Source organism: Sinocyclocheilus rhinocerous, unplaced genomic scaffold (genome assembly GCF_001515625.1).
Source record: "Sinocyclocheilus rhinocerous isolate Xijiao unplaced genomic scaffold, SAMN03320098_v1.1 scaffold538, whole genome shotgun sequence".
Taxonomy (NCBI): Eukaryota; Metazoa; Chordata; class Actinopteri; order Cypriniformes; family Cyprinidae; genus Sinocyclocheilus; species Sinocyclocheilus rhinocerous.
The window spans coordinates 673,176-694,309 of record NW_015650838.1 but is presented as its reverse complement, the minus strand read 5'-3'; the positions used below and the strand labels follow the sequence as shown (position 1 = coordinate 694,309).

Below are 21,134 nucleotides of genomic sequence, written 5' to 3'. Positions count from 1 at the left end.
ATTTCCTTTTTTCAAGGACCAGTGGAAAATGTCATTAGGGCCTGAGTTCAGTTACACCATACCAACAAGGCAGATGTGAATGGGGATTTCAAATACACCAGCACAAGAGGAAAAACAACCTTAGTCCCACAAATCTCTCTATGTGCAACCAGCTGCCTTCTAATGTGTCAAAGCATTGGCTGCAGGCTCATCATATCTGCATTAACCGAAGAATGCCCGCCATTACAATGGAAATTGGCATCCTCAGCTTTCCTGGGTAAAACCATACATTATGCTAATGTTTGCGCAATGTGATTGCGGAGAACATTAATACAAAGACAAATGCTGTGGAAAGAGGAGAAAATTAGCTCTACTTTAAGGAGGTAATATATTTGTTTTTTTTCATTGGGTCAACAGACAATAGAAACAGCTGGAGTCAGCATGACACTTCCAGGTGCATGTAGATTTAAATGATTTGGCTCTATGATGTTTTAACATTCGCATAAATATCAGGTTAATAAACATTTAAGTACAAGCACACAGCTTGCTTGTTGATCTGAGGAAATGTTGCCATATTAATCGACCTACAGAATCAACTTCCATCGAAATCAAAGGACACATTTTATAAGTTCATGCATTTTGCAGGAATCAAACCCGTTGTGGCATAATGTTGTTTTCCTCAAATATTAATTTCGACTTGTCCCTCTCTGTCTTTAAAACAAGCAAAAATCTGGCTTGCATTGAGATACTTACAATAGACGTAAATTGCACCAATCAGCAAACATTAAAATACTCAAAAGCATTTCCAAAACTGTGTGTAAACATGATTAAAAAAAATCACTTACTAACTTTTTTCTGTTTAAAGTTAATAATTCCTACAATTATAACATGACAATAAAAAGGATAAGACAGCTCAAATGATACACACATTTTAACAGAAAACTAAATGTAAGTGCTTTAAAAGAAATGTAAGCTTCACATTTATGCGTGTAAATTCTCTCTGTCTTTAAAACAAGCAAAAATCTGGCTTGCATTGAGATACTTACAATAGACGTAAATTGCACCAATCAGCAAACATTAAAACACTCAAAAGCATTTCCAAAACTGTGTGTAAACATGATTAAAAAAAATCACTTACTAACTTTTTTCTGTTTAAAGTTAATAATTCCTACAATCATAACATGACAATAAAAAGGATAAGACAGCTCAAATGATACACACATTTTAACAGAAAACTAAATGTAAGTGCTTTAAAAGAAATGTAAGCTTCACATTTATGCGTGTAAATTCTCAAAAATTGGCCCAATTTATTTCCATTGTAAATGCCTCACTGCAACCATGATTTTTTTTTTTTTTAAATAAAAGGAAACAGCAGAGCTGTGTTTATCAACATTATGCCACAAATGCATTTGATGTAGTCAAATGCGTAATGCCAAGTTCACACTACAGGATTCAAATATCTAGCATGATAAATATCTGGACCGACTCGACATCACATGGTGTCAGGTGTCTCAACGAGCTACAGCCAATGAGAGAGCAAGGCATGGGTTGAGGTCAGCGGAAGAAAAACAACAGCAGCAACATGGCTTCGAGAAAAGTTTGGACAGAAGAAATGGAGCAAACTTTTTCAGAACAGATCATCATGCATCATGCATAGCTTACAGCACTAATTTCTTTCCAATGTCCATTTTCTAATAAACTTTCACTTGTTTCGCATCATTCCCGTTCCACTTCTCGCATGTGTTTTCATGACAAAACGTGGTTTGGGGACCGTGTGGAGTCGTTGGGTGACAGAGTTGTTGCCAGCTCGTGTAGTGTGTGACCCCCTGTTGCGGATCATTTATGTAGTGTCACGTAGTGTGAACACCACAACGACTTCAAGACAGATAGCAAGTCATGTAGTCTGAACTAGGCTTAACTTGTATGTGTATGTGTGTTTAAGTGTTGATTGTACATGTGAAGCACCACGACAGTCTGAACTAACTGCCCCAAGGGGATTACTAAAGCTCTAAACTAAACTAAACTAAACTTGTACTGAATGAGAAATATTGCTTTAAGAAGATCTAGGGTCAAACGCAGTGTGAAAAGGCTGTTGTAAAGTTCATCACAGTTACAAAAAAACAAACAAAAAAAACCACGCTTAATTGTGAGTATTCACTTCTATTAAAGTCTTTATTATTATATGCATCAGCTCAAACACCTCTGCACTAGGTTCACATTAAATATACATTCATAGTGTCTATAGTGACTACTAAGATATGCTGTTGTGTTTGCATGAGGTTGATGTTTTAATTCAGCCTGGAGCTAAAAATGATGTCGACCTGCATGTTAAAGTGACTTAGATATTCATTACATTATGAATATTACAGGTTAGTGTTTTGTTACTTTGCTATGAGCAAAGAACGCTTTAAAATGGACCGGGTGGCCTCAATAGCTCAGCGTTTCAAAGAGATGTTCCTGACTGAGCAGAGAGCACACACAAGGAGTGTATTTCAGGCAGAATTTAGTGCACTTTCAGCCCCATTACGGAGCCACAATGGCCCAGTGTTCAGATCTAACATGGGTCTTCAATGAAACTGGCTTCAGTCGGCTCCAGCCATCATAGCGTTGTGCGGTTAATCTCTCTGCCTCCACCTTCTAGCACACAGTGAGCAACGACTGAGGGCCAAACCATTGAGGAATTACCAAGTAACACATGCTGTTTCTTTTTCAGAGCTTAAAACCGCATAGCTAAGCATTGTATTTATTTTCTCCATGATTGAAGTTGTGTCTGCAAACAAATTTGTTTAGATTCTCTTTAAATAATCCTACAGTTCCTTTTATGTAGGTCTGAATGAGAGGATGAACAGGGAATGAATGTGGCCCTGTTTGTTTATTGTGCTGAGGCAGTATGAAGGTGTCCCCATGCCAACGGCTAAGACACGGGTGAGAAAGACATAGACTTTTAATGAAGAACTCTGTCGCCCTCTCACTGATCGCCATTCTGATAAATCCGTCCCTCCTCTTCAAGGATGTAATTAATGGACTGAAAAGTTAAGATGGTTCTAGGGGACTGCAGTCCAGAGAGACCCAAAACAATAACAACGGGATTGATGGAGGTTAAAGTACAATACATTCAATGTATGTTTACAATGAATGAATGAATGAATGAATAAATAAATAAATATTCTTCTTTCTCTGAGAGAACTATTCTATTCAACTATTATATTTTAATAAATGTGGGATCAGACTGATTGGAGAGATTCATAGGTCAAGAGGGGCTGACAAAATACCAGCAGGATTGATGGAGGATCCAGTTTAATGTATTTTATTTTATTTTATAAAATTAAATAAAATTAAATAAAATAAAATCCAGCTTTGTTTGCCATCCATGTGTCACTGGATCAATGCTGTTTTGGTAATAGAATAATTAAGGTACTAGAGAATTAAAATGATCATATACAGAATGCTATCGATTGTCTCGTATGGGAGAGGATAATGACTCGTGCTTATAGTTTAATGATTTTTTCCAATTGTCCCTTGAACTTAAATTCGCTTAAAGTGAATATGCACTCCGAAGTCTGTGTGACATCACTTCCTGAATGTAAACTCAGTCTGTATACCTTTAAAGGGATAGTCCACCCAAAAATGAAGATTTTGTCATCATTTACTCACCCTCTAGTTGTTGTAAACCTGTTAACTTTCTTTCTTCTGTGGAACACACACACACACACACAGAAAAAAAAGAAAAGCAAAACATATTTTGAAAAATGTTTGCATACAAGTATGTCCATACAATGGAAGTAAATTGGAACCGAAACTGTTTGGTTACCAACATTCTTCAAAATATATTTTTATGTTTCACAGAAAAAAATAAATAAAAATCATACAGGTTTAGAACAACATGAAAATGAGTAAATGGTGAAGAATTTTTCACTATCCTTTTAAAGTCGTGGTCACATTTGCAAAATCTGCATTCTCGCCCTCACATGAAACTCCTAATCACATTAATTCTTATTGGAATGAATGAAATTCGTCTGCAAAATTTCACAGAGCAATTGTAAATGTGATCACACCTTAAAGGCACAGTTCACCCAGAAATGAAAATTCTGTCATCATTTATTCTCCCTCACGTTGTTCCAAACCAATATGAGTCTCTTTCTTCTGTTGAATACAAAAGAAGATATTTTGAAGAATGTTGGTGACCAAACAGTTTACGGCAGCCATTGACTTTAGTATGAATAAAAAAAAAAAAAAGAATTCCATCAACTGTTTGGAAACCAACATTCTTCAAAATATCTTATTTTTGTGTTGAACAGAAGAAATGAATTCATACAGGTTTGGAACAAGTGGAGAATGAGTAATGACAGAATTTCATTTTAATTTCATTTTGGGGTGAACTATCCCTTTAAGAAGTATGTTTTTGCCACTGTCTTTCTGAACTGCTACACTGAATTGTTGACATAAATACAACTTTTGGGGCATTAATTTGGCTAAAAACCCATAATAATATGTTGGAAACCAAATAAAGCCCCAAATTCCTTTTCCAGCGTATCACAGAATTTTCCTCCCAGACATGGTACAAGCAATGGCTGACAGGTGTGTTTGCAGTGACATCGGCGCCGCACTGACACGGATTAGAGCGGATAACGGGCTGCAGCAGCCGGTACACTGCGACCTGACGGCTGTCCGCCTCACTCAGGTCTGTGTCTCTAAACACCCGTACCTACTGCCTATTACCTCACTCTTGTTTTCTGACCTGCACTAATTCCCTGCTCTTTATTAGTCCATGTCCCTCCTTATATTTTGGCATCAATCCATTTAACTCGCCACTTGATTGTATAACGCATAAAAGACGGGGTGAATATTACATTCTATATCAGGAGAAAAGCTGGAGGTAGTCTGCAGTAACTAATGGCACCCCTCGGTGGAGCACTGCCAAATAAAATCAAATTGCAGTCCTTTGACTGTGATGCATTGTGCCAAAGAGGAACGGAGGATGGTAGGGAAAAAAAAAAAAGAATTCCATCAACTGTTTGGAAACCAACATTCTTCAAAATATCTTCTTTTTGTGTTGAACAGAAGAAATGAATTCATACAGGTTTGGAACAAGTGGAGAATGAGTAATGACAGAATTTCATTTTAATTTCATTTTGGGGTGAACTATCCCTTTAAGAAGTATGTTTTTGCCACTGTCTTTCTGAACTGCTACACTGAATTGTTGACATAAATACAACTTTTGGGGCATTAATTTGGCTAAAAACCCATAATAATATGTTGGAAACCAAATAAAGCCCCAAATTCCTTTTCCAGCGTATCACAGAATTTTCCTCCCAGACATGGTACAAGCAATGGCTGACAGGTGTGTTTGCAGTGACATCGGCGCCGCACTGACACGGATTAGAGCGGATAACAGGCTGCAGCAGCCGGTACACTGCGACCTGACGGCTGTCCGCCTCACTCAGGTCTGTGTCTCTAAACACCTGTACCTACTGCCTATTACCTCACTCTTGTTTTCTGACCTGCACTAATTCCCTGCTCTTTATTAGTCCATGTCCCTCCTTATATTTTGGCATCAATCCATTTAACTCGCCACTTGATTGTATAACGCATAAAAGACGGGGTGAATATTACATTCTATATCAGGAGAAAAGCTGGAGGTAGTCTGCAGTAACTAATGGCACCCCTCGGTGGAGCACTGCCAAATAAAATCAAATTGCAGTCCTTTGACTGTGATGCATTGTGCCAAAGAGGAACGGAGGATGGTAGGGCACAAAAGCATAAAAAAGCCACTGAAAAATGGAGAGAAAGAGAGGGAGCAGAGAGGAAAAACAAAGCAGTTTCGGGTGGAGGAGACGTAAAAGGATTAACTGTGTTATCTAATCACTGCAGATAAAAGATAAGAAAACACTACATCAAAGTTCTGAAGAGGACCTGGAAGTGACAGGCAGCAAGGCAAAAGAAATCTCCGTTGTCAATCTACAAGAGATAGCGGCCACTGGACGGCAGGAGGAGACCTACACGTTTATATTCGCAATGAAAAAGCAAATGGACTGCTATACTATCAGTTCTATCATAGTTTTTTGTCAGAGAACCTTAACCGTTACACTTAACTGTTTCAGAGAGAATCCATTGTAAAAAAATCTGGGCAGAATGTATGAACTTTACATTAGTAAACTACTGTATAATTTTCACCGTACAATTTACATTACAATTCAAAAGGTCAGTAAGTTTTTTCATGTTTTTTAAAGTCTCTTATTCTAACCAGGGCTGCATTTATTTGAACAAAAATACAATAATAAGAGTAATATTGTGAAATATACAATTATTTTAAAATGTAATGTGATCTAATATGCTGATTTGGTGCTCAAAAGACATTTTTCTTATCGTTATCAGTGTATCAATCAGTTGTGCTGCTTATTTTTTTAAATTTTTTTTAGAAACCAAAGGATTATTTGATGAATAGAAAGGTTGAAAGAACAGCATTTATTTGAAATAGAATTATTTTGTAAAATTATAAACATCTTCATTCAATTACTCTTTTTAAAATAAATAAAAAAATAAAAATCTTACTGACCCCAAACTTCTGAACAGTATGGACATTACTTTTGTGTTCTTTCAGCCACCATCACACAGAAAATCCAACAAAAACTTTAAAATAATAGGCCCATTTGTCACAATATGCTCCAATTCATGTTTGACCTTGAATCACTCTTTGTCCAAAAACCCAATATACTTCAAAGTATACTCTAATAGAAAAAAGACAATCTTACAGCTGAATACAACTAAAAACATTTACATACAAAATTCCCTCCATGCCTGCCGTAATGCCAGTTTCAGCTCTGTCAGGTACATATTTTCTTTGGTTTGTGTTTTAACCCGGGTCTTAGCTTTGTACCATAATGGAAGCCTACATGCATTTCACAGATCCAAGCTGAAAACCTCTTGAGCCATAATAATTGCATTTCCATATCTATGTAAATTTATCTGAAAGCATATGCATGTATTTCACAATCATTATACTCAAACAAGACAAAGAACATAGAACAGCTACAAAGACAATGAAGTCAACCATTTTTGCCATTTTACATATAGAAAGTTTCACATTCCATTCTTTTTGTACACTTTATATAGTTTTTTTCACCGTTTTGTGTTACATATTGTGTCTGTGTTTGTGTGCAGAACTGCCTGTACTGTTCTTTAATCTCAGCTTCATCAAAAGCATTTCTATGTATGCCCAGTAAACCCTGTGTAATAATAAATTTAACTGTTGTCTTCTACTTTAAAAGGATAATTTGCCAAAAAATGAAATTCTGCCATTATTTATTAATCCCCATATCATTCCAAACTTGTACGACTTCCTTTCTTCTGTGAAAGATATTTTGAAACTGGAAAGTTTTTTTTTTTTTTGTACAATGAAATTCAAAGTCCAGTGTTGTTTTGGACGCCATTGACTTATATTGTATGACCAAAACACATTTTGTGTTCTGCAGAATAAAGCAAGTAAGTCATACAGGTTTGGAACGACATGAGGGCAAGTAAATTGCAAAATTATTAGTGCAGAAATATCCATTTAATATGATGTCCATAAAGTCACACATGTATCTGATGTTAACTGTAGTGCATTCAAATGAGGGAAACTTTTGGTGTACTATTAATGTACAGGTAGCTGTGTAAACAAATAATCTCATTTCTTGCCAAAGGCATCCTTCAGCCCTTTGGGAGATGCATGCAAACAACAGACCTGTTTAGCAGTCTTTACCTTTAAAGTCTAAGCAAACAGATTGGCAGGATTTAATTTTCTTGGAACAGGTTATAATGCCTGCTTGTGCTATAAAAAGAGGATGGAGAGGAATGAAGAGATGAATAAGCAATGACATGAGTAAAACAAATGTTAGCAAGTATGAAAGTGACAGAATATTATAGTGAAGGAGGTTTCTATGACACATAACACCATTTGAGTGTTAGAGTTGTCCCCTTTTGAGAGAACCAGCTTGTGCGGTGTACAGCTGTGCTAAATGCTCCGATGGGAGCTGTCCGTGGTCCTAATTGGATTGCAGACTCTAAAAGTCAAATCAGAAGCCGACGGTTACATTCAGACAAACATTTAGTGTTACTTTGTTCTCAGTGTTACTTTGCACAAAATATGTCTAACAAGTCTTTGTTTGCTAAGGCAGACTTTGAGTCATCTGTGAAGGCAACCAGTAGCAATGAGCAGAGCTGGAGGGGAGCTGTCCGTGGTGCTGAAGTGTCAGAGAACACCAGCACCCATAAGCTGCTCTAAGCGATTCCTTCAAGTCTCCTTTAAACATCTGTTACTGGTCAGCTGACAAATGTATCATGCTTACATAGCACTGGACCTTGTTTCAAAACAAGAGTGCACAATCTCTGCTTGGGTTTCAAGGGAGCTTGACATTTTCTAAATAAATATTCTCAAAAGTTAAAAAATTGTGTATGCTCAAACAACCAAAGGGACTGGCCAAAACTGAATACATGTGGCAAGCTCCCTCCAACATGATGAAAAGATTTCTCTGCATGCTTACAAATTTTCGTGTTCAGTAGAGCCTTACACCAAGTTGCATCATGTAAATGCATTGGTTTCGTGACTTTGACCACTTTATGAAGTCAAGTGTCATCGACTATTAAAGATTCTGGGCAAGGAAAATGGGATTGAGCCAAACAACCATGATGATTAGTTGTTAGTGATATTGTTTGGCTAAAATATGAAAAAATAATATCATCTTCACTTCAATGTCTCCAGAGAAGTGACTTCTGATGCTGAGCAAGAGCACATGATTAACCAAATAACTTCTTTCACACTACAGTATATGACAGAAACAAATTAATGGGATTATTTTATAATATATATTTCTTTAAGTTCAAATATTTTACTTTTGAAAAGATGAAGACTACAAGGTCACTATAAAAATCTAAGAAAATAACTGCCATCTGGGACTGTCGGAACTGCTGCATATAACATTATAAACATTAAATGAACCGCATAAAAAGAAACAAACAACTTCATGTTCAAACAAAAATAAGAATAAACTAACTTTTTAAATAAAACCCAAATAAATGTGATGGTTATAAGTTTATAAGGAGATTTATACGTATCATCTGGTTCACAATATTTTACTATAAATATTAAATTTTACACACACACACACACACACACACACACACACACACAAACACACACACTCCATATTCCAAAACAGATTTTACAGTAAAATGGAATGCATATTTTCAGAAATATTGTCATTTTTACTGTAGACTACATGGTCACTTAACCAAAACAGTTCGTATTGTACATTTTTCCGGTTAAAACTATTTACATTTAAAAACATTTCGTGCACTTTATTGTATGCCCTCTTTTTTTACATGATGAGTTCAGTCATGCCCCAGTAGCTGAAGAGGCATTAAATTTGCATATCCTTCCAGCTAGAAAAAAAGTCAGTTTTATTTCACCAGTCATAGCTTATGCTCTAACACGAAAACTCTAAAAGGCTTCCAAGATAAACTCGGTTTATTAATGAAGCATGAGAGACTCCACTGCCGGCTATGTGTAAGCGTAGCTATTCTGAAGCTTTAGTGCCGCTCAATGGAAAAAGAGGGAAACTGCTTGACGGCTTGGCGAACGCTTTCCGGAATCGGTCATAAACGCAGTACATTCTGCTCTTGATAGCACTGATTAGACACCATATTATGTGTAAACATAAAATGTCGACCGGCTTTGTGGATTCTTTTACCACTTTTATCATCATGTCCTAACTATCATCAACTCTGAGGAAAACAAGACTTGAATCTCAGTAGCGCGACACTGCTCAATATGCTGCTGAATTAAAGGGATAGTTCAATCAAAAATAATGTATAAAAATGATCTGTCGTCAATTTAGCCTCATGCTGTTCCAAACCTGTGTGACTTTTTGTTATCTTCGCTTACGTGGAAGAGAAAATGAGATGATAGAACGACAGTCACGGCGTTAAAAGGGAAACTATAAATCCTTTCAGTGTATATATCTTGACACTTGTTTTTAGCTAAATTTGGGCTTAAAACCATCAGCACTCTTACTGCAAATTCCCTTCAAGGTAAATGATGGATGGATATTGGTTGGAAATGCTACAATTTCAAGAAACGCAACAAATAGGCTAATGATTCCTAAGATAATGACTTGGCTGATGAACTGGACGGAGGAAGCATATCCCTATTATGGTCAAATAAATGTTGAAAATAGCGCAGAGTCAAAGACTTGTTTTGTTGGCATGAAACCCCCTTTTCTCTCCAGCCTCCACATACGCCCCCCTTCCTCCCAAACTCACTCATTCACTCTTGGCTCCCACACTCACGAAATCTTGCGCCCCCCCCCCCCACACCCCCACACACACACACACACACACACACACAATTTTTCGGAAATGGTTCGTCTACATGTTTATCCATTAACCCATTTTGCCTTAAAACCAAAACACCACTTCTTGCGCACCCATCAAAAATCCAACATATTGCTCTGAGGTGTTATTCAAAGCATAATGCAACATATTATGCCTACATGGGGCAGACCAAGGTTGGCAAGAAATAACACCAAATGCACTATGAAAAGTACACAAGGCTGTTTTGCATTGAAAGACATTCACGCACAAATAAATGACACACTTGGCTACTTTATGTACGACCTCTTCATGTAATTGACTGGTATGTATCTCTAGCGAGTCTTCTGCTTATATCCATTGATGCCTGGTAGATCCGTACCAATAAAACGCACGACCCAACATTACATGCCATTGCCACAGAATTGACAATGACAGCACTCCATCCACATGTCAGGAGTAAAAGGGTCACATATGTAGCCTCCAAGAGGGTCGCGCTCACGGCAACAGGACCACATGCAGCATAACGGGAAACTCACCCTTAACCGATGCAGCCAGCAGCCCCATATAGAAGAACAGCACCCCGCTCCAGTGATGCGCCTGTACTCCCACCTTCATTAGCGCAAAAATCCTTATACCATCCAGTTTCCTCGTCCCGTTATATGTACATCTGCACTCTGTCCTCACGAGTCCCGTTCTGTCAAGATTCAAAGAGGCGCGCATGGTGGGCTTTTTTTTGGCAGGCACGGTTATCAGATGGTTTTAAAAGAAAGATTCACTTGGTGTCGGCGCTGAGAAAAATCCCAGTGCATGAAGACTGGACCCTCGCAGCTGGACTGAACCATCTCAAGCGAGCCGCGGGGTGAGCGGATTCTAATAGACGCGTTCTCTCCTAAAACCTGAAGAGCTGATAAGGTGAACTGTATGGTGTCTTCAAGCTCAAACGCATGATGCGGCATATGCCCGTACACTCGCCCCACGCGCGCGTTTAAGTTTAATTTCCAATTAATACAACGCTGAAAATCCACGTTTCTGTCTTTCTCCCAACGAGTCACTATAAGGAGCGTTAGGATACACTCGCTGTCACCGCCCACTCGTAGAAGTTTACAGCCTTCATCACTGTCTAAATAATTTCCAGGCGTGAAAATAATCGTTAAGGGATTTCCACCTCGGGGCTCACTGTTTCAAGACTTAAGCATATGAAATGAAGAGCGAGATTGCAGTACGAGTTTACAGCATCTCTCTCTCTCTAGCCTTTGCAAAAGTGTGCAAACAACATAAACAATAAAATCTATGATTGTAAGAATGCATTATATGATTAAAATTTATAATATAACAATTTAATGTAATTTAATTTAATAGGCCTAAAATTGAAAGACAAACGTACTGCTTAATATGCAATGAAAGAAACACAATTTACCGAGCAACAAGCATAATGTGAAATTTCACCATAAGGTGAAATATCAACAGTGATGGTATGTGATGGTATGTAGCCTAGTTAGGACCAACAAAGTGTCTTTTAAGATGTTTAAATAAAGCTTTGCAGATGGATCTGTACGCTTAATCAGAGTAATCAGAGCGTGAAGCGTACAGATCCATCTGCAAAGCTTTATTTAAAGACATGGTCATGAAACAGGCTAGGGTCAGACAAAGGCACACAGTTATATCGAGGGCAAGACAAAAGAGCAGTTAGGTAAACAGGCGTGGCTCAATCTATGGTGAACGTAATCCAAAGGGCAAGGCAAACGGGTAATCCACAAACAGGCGATAGTCAAGATGAGAGAAAAATCCAAGACAGGCAGATAATCAGATAACAGGCAATCTCAAGACTAGACTAGGAACTAGGACAGAGAACAGGCTCCGTAATGCAGCTATCGACTAACAGCGATAAGCACTAACAATACTCTGCGTTTAATGGTGCTATAAAGCAACTGTCTTAAAAGGAAAACCAAACATCCAATTGCATGGTGGCAAACCACAGAGGGCTCAAAAACTAAATCAAAAAGAACATACAAGAGTCTCGGCTAAAACAGCCCCAAAGATAGAAGCCCAAACAGCCCAGGGTTTCATTGACCAACATAGTTCCCCAGAAACAGGAAGTGCATGCAGAGAAAAAGTTATACTGGAAGAACAACATTCCCATCTACCCGTGTTTGCACAGTTCCAAATGGCAGATGAGCAGATAATACCTAAATATCGCACATTTAAAGGTAATCGTGATATTGACATTGCTTAATGTCCACACCACACTCCTCCACCGTGTCTATTAATACTAAACTTTAATTCAAGCTTAAATCCAAAACCTAATATGTTTTCATTAATGCTCTCATGGTCATTTAGTTTCCAGCTCAGCTCCTACATTTTAAATGAATTTGAATTGTAGTAACAAGCAGGATGCAACAAATTTCAATTTAAGCAGATTTGAAATGAACTAAAATTCAAAGATATGTATATAACGGTTTCAAAAAGTGTAATTTTAACTAAGAAAAGTATACAGAGGCAAATTGATGGATAGATGTAAACTTGCTGTTCTGGTTGGGTGATCTGATCTACTTAATCACGTTAATTCAAAAACAGCACGTTAGAGCTAGCAAGGACAGCTTGGGCTGTTTCTGATAAATTACTGATGAACAAGAAGGCAAGCATTATTGTGTGACATTGGCAACTGGAAACAATAAGTTAATATTGAGTAAGTTACATCTAGACGCAATATTGCCAGTTTTATGCCGACAAAAATAGCTATTTTTTTTTAGATTTTGTCAATAATGACAATTAGATGATATTTTCCAAAGTGTGTTTTTGTGCTGGTGCTGACTAGTTTGTCCTGTAATGGACCAATGACTCCCGAAGCTTTTCATATCTGTGCAGTGGTTAGTTCACAGTAGTGACAGAAATTAACTTAACTCCTTCGAGGCAATATTTTCCCTTAAACTGAAAAAAGAGATACTTTAAATATGAAACTAAAACCAACAGTTGGTGGTGGCAAGTCTTAACATTTGAATTGTAGTAACAAGCAGGATGCAACAAATTTCAATTTAAGCAGATTTGAAATGAACTAAAATTCAAAGATATGTATATAACGGTTTCAAAAAGTGTAATTTTAACTAAGAAAAGTATACAGAGGCAAATTGATGGATAGATGTAAACTTGCTGTTCTGGTTGGGTGATCTGATCTACTTAATCACGTTAATTCAAAAACAGCACGTTAGAGCTAGCAAGGACAGCTTGGGCTGTTTCTGATAAATTACTGATGAACAAGAAGGCAAGCATTATTGTGTGACATTGGCAACTGGAAACAATAAGTTAATATTGAGTAAGTTACATCTAGACGCAATATTGCCAGTTTTATGCCGACAAAAATAGCTATTTTTTTTTAGATTTTGTCAATAATGACAATTAGATGATATTTTCCAAAGTGTGTTTTTGTGCTGGTGCTGACTAGTTTGTCCTGTAATGGACCAATGACTCCCGAAGCTTTTCATATCTGTGCAGTGGTTAGTTCACAGTAGTGACAGAAATTAACTTAACTCCTTCGAGGCAATATTTTCCCTTAAACTGAAAAAAGAGATACTTTAAATATGAAACTAAAACCAACAGTTGGTGGTGGCAAGTCTTAACAAGTCAATTCAAACAATTCATTCAAACGGCTGATTCATTTTGTCATTGAATCATTCATTAAACTGATTCATTCAAAATACTGATTTATTCAGTTATAAAAGCACCACTGTATTGCTTGGACACGCAAAACAGTTATGCTGTGGATTAATTTGGAAATTGCAGAATTGGCAAAAAGTAAAAACTAAAATGTAGCTCAAAATTTTAACTTATTGTTTACTTAGCTGTTTTATAAATCAATAAGACATTCGCAATCATGCTAATATTCTGAAAAAAGTTACATACTCAATGTCAGCTCGTACATACATGTTGCCACCTACTGGTGTAAAAATATAACATCTAGAAAGAGTCACAGAATACACAAATTCACACTCATAAACACTCAGACCTTTGCATTTACATGCCCACAACACACATGAAGCACCACACTGCAGCTGTTCATTACTTAACGTATGTGTGCGTGTTGGGGGGAAATGCAGTGACTGAATAATGAGTGGATACCACCAGAGTCATATCAACCTCCATTCCAACTTATTGTACTGTGCAGCTGTGAGTTAAATATATTGCAAAATGACAAGTTTTTCAGTACGAGTAGTTTTCATCTTACAGACAAAAACAGACATACTTATATTGGTATATTGTGTCTCGGTAGTTTATTCCAGTATAGCAATTATGGAAACACCATTTAAGGTAAGGGTTCCATAGCGATAACAATCAACCTCATGCCGTCTTGTCGGTTTGGGAGTCTTTGGTAGTGACACTGCATGGCACTGATGTACGACTTGCATTAGCTCAGAGGGAAAGTGTTGTTTTTGTTTGTAAGAAATGCTATGGGTGGTGCTCAGTCAACTCTCTCCTCGGGGCACAAAAGGAGCTCCTCAAACCCAAAAAGTCACTCATTATTTTGAAAATAAAAAAAAAACAAAGAAGAGAGCATTGGCCTAAATCAATATATCCATTTCCTCTTGGTAATGGAATCCGTTTGTAATAGCGGTCTAAACACAATCGATTTGCAATCTTCATGTTTTTCTTTCCTCTCTCTCCTGCCATCTCTTATTCTCCCTTTACTTGTGTCAATGTTTCTGCATCTTAAAGGCCAAAGGGTACGTGCAGATTGTTAGTGTATTTATATAAAAAAATCTTAAGATTGTGCATCAGTTTAACACAATTAATTAGCCTTTGGGGACCAATTCAGTTTTGATTTATTTTGATCCATTTATTATGTATGCTAACCTTCACTAAAGCATTTAAAGAGGCATTGATGTTGACATAGTACTTCATATGTACATTTTTATTTGGTGATTTTCCTTTCTTAATGTGGCATATGGCTTTGAAAATGGCATTTGGATTTGCCTAGTATTCACGATCCTCCTGTATTAATCCTGTCACCTGTTCTTCCTAAGGTGGAGACGTGGAGTTGGGCAGGAGTGCAGATGGTGCCCACATGGCACAGACCCGGGCTGGCAGTGGTACTGGGGGCGTGCAGAATGCAGCTGGCCCTCTTGACAATGCCAAATGCCATATATACCACAAGGATGCCACTGTCGCACAGACAAAGGCCACGGGTCCAGGCACTGGTGAAGATGATTTACTTACATTAGTCCTGTCTCTCATTGTTCATTCCGTTTCTCTCTTTGTTTACTAAGTGCGTCCTCTGTGTTTGGGATCACAGACATGTCAATGCCAGAAGATATGGACGTGATACAGACTTGGAACAGCAGTGGAAGGCTTCCACTACAAAATGCCCAGTTCTATACGGGAACGGGTCATGGCCCGTGGTCACTGCCGGCCAACTGTTTCCTGTGGTTCCCTGTGCCTGAGGTAGACCCCAAATTTGACCATTTACACGTTTTTTTTTTTTTTACAAAAAGAAAAGAAAATCCTGAAGTTCTTCCACCAGCTGAAGGAAATTTAACATGAATTAAACAAAATGAGCTATATATATATATATATATATACATACATATACATATACATAATTTAATAATAATTAATAATAATTTATGCATTTAGCATTCATATATATATATATGAAACACGTGACCTGTCAAACAGAGAATTATGTGAATGTCAGTTTACAGTTTTTCACTATAAATTATAAGATGACCTGTTCTTTTACAATTCCACAAACTGTACATTTAATAATATTTTACTGTAAAATCACCTTAAATGTAATAGGGAAATAGGGAAACTTACCATTAACCAATTAATGTGTAAAAATTTAAATGTCTTTAAAATGACAGTATTTTTGTAGTGTACAATGGTTTTGTAAATGCAGTGAATGTGGGATGAGGTTTCACTGGACACATAATCTGATGACTGCATGACCTTATCACTTCTCCTCAGGGATGATTAGTTGCAGGTGTCTGAATGAGTTTGTGTATGATTAAAGCGAGAGGCATATTAAGACGTTTATTATTCGCTATGGCACAGAATTTAGCATAGAGAGAGACTGAGATGTCAGTAGGTAGCAAAGAACAAGAGGCCAATTAAACTGTCAGGTTTAATACAAGTCCAAATAGTATATTGAACATTTGTAGCAAGCAGTGATTTGTTTGGACTTTTAATGGACAGGTCATGCTTGTTATGATTATTATTATTATGTTTATTCGAAACCTTTTTTCTCTATAAATGTGGTGCCACATGTTGCTTGAAGAGTTTGAAGAAACTTTTCTGCTTCGTGACCAGCCCCGATGTGCATTTACATGAACAGTGTGCTTTAAAAGCAGGCTGTGCTGTTGCTAGGCTACACAGGTTTCTTGTTCTTGGGCAATTAGATGTTTCATCTAGAGCTATCAGGGAAACCATTATTTCATCATATAGGCATAATTTTGGACTGGACAATCGTCCTTGTTGAATTTCTCAGTCTTAAATTATTTATTTGGTCGGAAGGGATGAGATTTTCGATACTGTTGAAAAATCTGAAATGAAACTGCTTCGGGTTCTGGGCTGCTGTTATGCTATTTAGTTATAGTGCAAAGGGATTATATAATTGAGGTGCTAGAAAAGAGAAGAGATAAGAAAAAGATCTAAAGAGAACCTTTTCAGTAAAGAGTTGAATAAGTTCTAGTTTTCAACTTCTTAATTATGTGTTGACCAGCAGGCAGATGAGGAAGTATATCATTACCATATTGAAATTATTGTCAAGATGTTGCTAAGCTACAAATACTGCCAAAAACAGAAATGATTATTGATAGCACTGTACAAAAATAGTTTATTGTGCTGTTTTGTCTTAAAGAAAAAGTTCACCCAAAACTGGCAATTTGCTGAAAATGTACTTCTTTATACCAGGATGTAGATCAGTTTATTTCTTCATCATCTGAACAGATTTGGAGAAATGTAGCATTGCATCACTTGCTCACCAGTGGATCCTCTGCAGTGAATGGTTGCCGTCAGATTGACAGTCCAAACAGCTGATACAAACATCACAATAATCCACAAGACTCCAGTCTTCCACTTAACTTAACGTCTTGAAAAGTGAAAACAGTCCAAAACAGTAAAAAAAAAAGATGTCAGTGGATTTTGATGTGAGAGGACATCAGGATCTGTTTCTTACAAACAGGCAGCTTTTTACTTCACAATATGTTAATTGATGGACTGGAGTCTTGTGAATTACTTGTGGAATATTATGTTTTTATCAGCTGTTTGAACTCTTATTCTGACGGCACCCATTCACTGCAGAGGATCCGTTGGTGAGCAAGTGATGTAATGCAAAATTTCTCCAAATCTGTTCCGACATAGAAACAAACTCATTTACATTTTAAATGGACTGAGCGTAAGTACATTTTCAACAAATTTTCATTTGTGAGTGAACTATTCCTTTAATGGCATACACAATCTTTCATGTAAAATACATATTAAAACACTATGGAAAATATATATTTGAATACCACAACTTCAGTGACCTAGTGGCCCATACACTATATATCTGTACATAGAAACCAACATATTAAGGGTTTAACAGCTCACCCAAAATTTATTTACAGATGAAAAAAAGAGTGATGGAGCTTTTGATAACTTTACTTACCCGTGGGTTTAAATTGGATCTGCTCATATTGTCTCATATTTCCCTTTTCATATAGATCAGAACAGTCGGAAACAAAACTAGCAAAGTTTCAGTAAATTAGGAGAAAAACTATCTCACAAACCTTTTCAGACAAAACTTAAAGTCGAAAATCCTGCAGAGACGGCTTTCTGTCTTCCAAAACAGAGGTCCAGAATGACCTGATAGAAAGATGTATGTATTATTCAATTGTAAATATAAACAGAGCAGTTCTCATTTGCAGATCAGTTTGGTTCTTATTTCCATTTATTCAGTATATAGTCTTTAAACACTGAACAGAAACTAGCTAGTTTTTGATGATGTGTGTGAAAGTGTGCATAAGTACTAATTGCATAACATTATGGCACAGTTCTCATAAATATGTACTCTTTTGAAAAACCTTCACTGTTTACTGCACTATACTTTTATCATCTCTTCATTTTGCATCACCCTAACAGGGCAACATGAAGATATAATGTGCATAAAACATTTAGCATATTCAGTTCTAGTTGGCAGATTTTATATTGTGCCTAAATGTTTAATATCATAACTTCATGGATGGTCACCCTTGGATTTGGTATGTAATTTTTATTAGACTCAAAAGAAAAGTGTAGTTTCTTTTTTTTCTTTTTCTTTATACTCTAAATGGATTGTTAATGAACGGTCATACAAATTGTTTATTTTTTATACCTTTTTTTCCATAATGCATCAGGAACATTCAAAGAAGCCTCTTGACAGCTCTTTCTTGAAACAGGTTCAGAATGCATTATTGATAGCATAGAATTTTGATCTATTTCAGTGTATTTTCTGCTTAATATATGATGTAGCTATTAGCATAACACTTAATAAAATAACCCAGTTCCCACATTTATTTATGTTCAAAGCAAAGCAGCTTCTTCAGACACGTCACTGTGTCCAAGTTCCAAACAAGGCATCTGAATGTCTCTGCCTGCTGTTATATTGGCATTTTCTTGGCTCTACTCATTGGCCATTGATTTTACTCTCCTGTTCTATATTCATACGCATTTGGTAATTTATCTTCTTCTTGATTTTCCACGCTGTAATCAAACCGTCTTCACTTTGCTTCTTTCATATTACATCACACTTTTCCCTTGCTTTGCCAAACACATCAAGGAACTTCCAGGCTCCATGAGGAGTTGCCCCTGAAATACAACAATTGTATACGTTTTTCCAAACTGCATCGGCACTTGTTGCTGTTGAATACTCCATGCAGAAAAGAAAAAATATATTTAAAAAATGTACTATTTGTATTCTTGTTGGTTTTAAAAACTTGTACACCATTTAGAATAGTTAAAATGTAATGACTCTGAAAATGTCATGTGGTATAACCAAGTAAAAGTGATGTAACCAATAAAACTAGGTATGACATCTTCTATTTACCTTAAATACATTCAAGTGTTTATTAATAATATAATTATTAAAAAAAAAATTCAAGCTAAAAATATTTTTATTTTTAAAAAGTAAAAATGCATTCATTCATTCAAAACTTTTGGGCAGATAATATTTCACAACCTGAACCAATCTTGTCATAAAAATGTCAAATGATCTGATATTTTAAGAGACATATTGATCTTGGCACTGTATATAATCAAGAAATACTATATTAAAGAAATAATAATAATAACAGATTTTACCAAACTGCTTAATAAGGTTTCTGTTTCAAGAATTTCATCCTTTTATTGAGGATTATTTTTTTCATTGTTACATTTTAACTTAATGCCCCCAAATAATATTACAGTTTTTCTAAATTGCCAAAACACATTTTTTGAAACCATCACTCATTTTCTCAAAACCTTAAACACAAATCCAAATACTCAAACTAAATTCACGAAACCTCTGACTCTTCCATCAAAATCAAACAATCACTGCAAAACCATTTCACCTGTACTCAAAATCAAACGGTGCTCTCAGATCACACACACACGAGTCAATAAAGAAAACACTACAGAGCATTCATTAGATACTACAGAGAAAAATAGAGAACACAGCATCCAGAACATTACAGAAAAAAAAGTATATTGTATTGAGTAAACAATTTTGCAATTCTGTAAAAAAGTATAGTAACTGCAACTAAGGAGAATATATTGTATAGGCCTACTGTATGTACTGCAATAATAGTATTGTGCTGAATATTGAATAGTACTGAATGTTTGTATATATTCAGCACTTGGATACTGCAAAAATACTGCAGTCCAACTGCAAAGGCCAAAAAGGTCAAATAAAACTCTAAATGAATAGCATGTTACAGTACACTCAAATACTGTAAGTTGGGCAATTGTAAAATCAGGGTCAATGAGAGATTCATTCTGTCTCAGCATCATGTCTTTGTGCTTGAGTCCGGCCTGAGGACTTTGTCCACATCTCAAGTAATGTAATGGCAAATTTTAAGCAGCCCCCAACATACTTCGCCGACACTCTTTAAACGACTATCTAAATAAACTTAAGTTGTACCTTTTAAGGATGAGATGAGCAGGATGGAAAGACGTGAGCAAGGTAGGCAGGTAGCAGGAAGGCAGGGCAGGATGGATGGATCAAACAAACAATATTCCAAAATAGATTCCAGTAATCCATACAAAGGTTAGAGCAGGGTTGAAAGTATACAAACTCAAGATCAAATTAATCAAATAAAATAGCAAAGCAAAAAACCTTAAAGAACTTATATGCCTAGTAGGTTGGTAGGGTGCTTCTTTGTTCTCTGACAAAAAGGTGAGAGGCGGCCATCTTTAACTTCACTGCCTTCTCACTGTCTATCAAAATAAAAGTATCTACAAAAATAAACCTTATATACCAAAAAAATATTTTAGTACTCCTATAACCTAATTAACAAATAAATAATGGCTCCAACAAGTAATGTAGTCTTTTTTGCTAGACAAAGAGAAAAAACCCCTCTGGTCTGACAGATCCAGCCTTGAAAACATTCTCTAAACCTTACTCTTTCTCTCCCCATCCTCTTCCTCCACTTCTTACATGTACTCTTCCTCCTCTCCTTCTCAGATTGTTTCCATCTATTGTTCGTATCATCATTCAGTCACCTGTGCCACTTGTGCACTCTGAACTGGCTCATATTTTGTACAGTTGGTTTGATCAGATCATTAGAAACAAGAGTGAACAATTTTGAATCGTTGTGTGT

The 21,134-nt window shown here is 36.5% G+C and overlaps 1 protein-coding gene across 1 annotated transcript in view; it reads right to left on the bottom strand.

Annotated features, from left to right (window-relative positions):
• LOC107712626 (CUB and sushi domain-containing protein 2-like) overlaps positions 1-11,163 on the bottom strand; it is a 290,171-nt gene extending 279,008 nt beyond the window's left edge. The window contains exon 1 of the mRNA XM_016517947.1: positions 10,866-11,163. Coding sequence (XP_016373433.1) covers positions 10,866-11,049 — 184 coding nt within the window. The 5' untranslated portion in view covers positions 11,050-11,163. The remainder of the gene's footprint in view (positions 1-10,865) is intronic.
• Between the last annotated feature and the right edge of the window lie 9,971 nt (positions 11,164-21,134).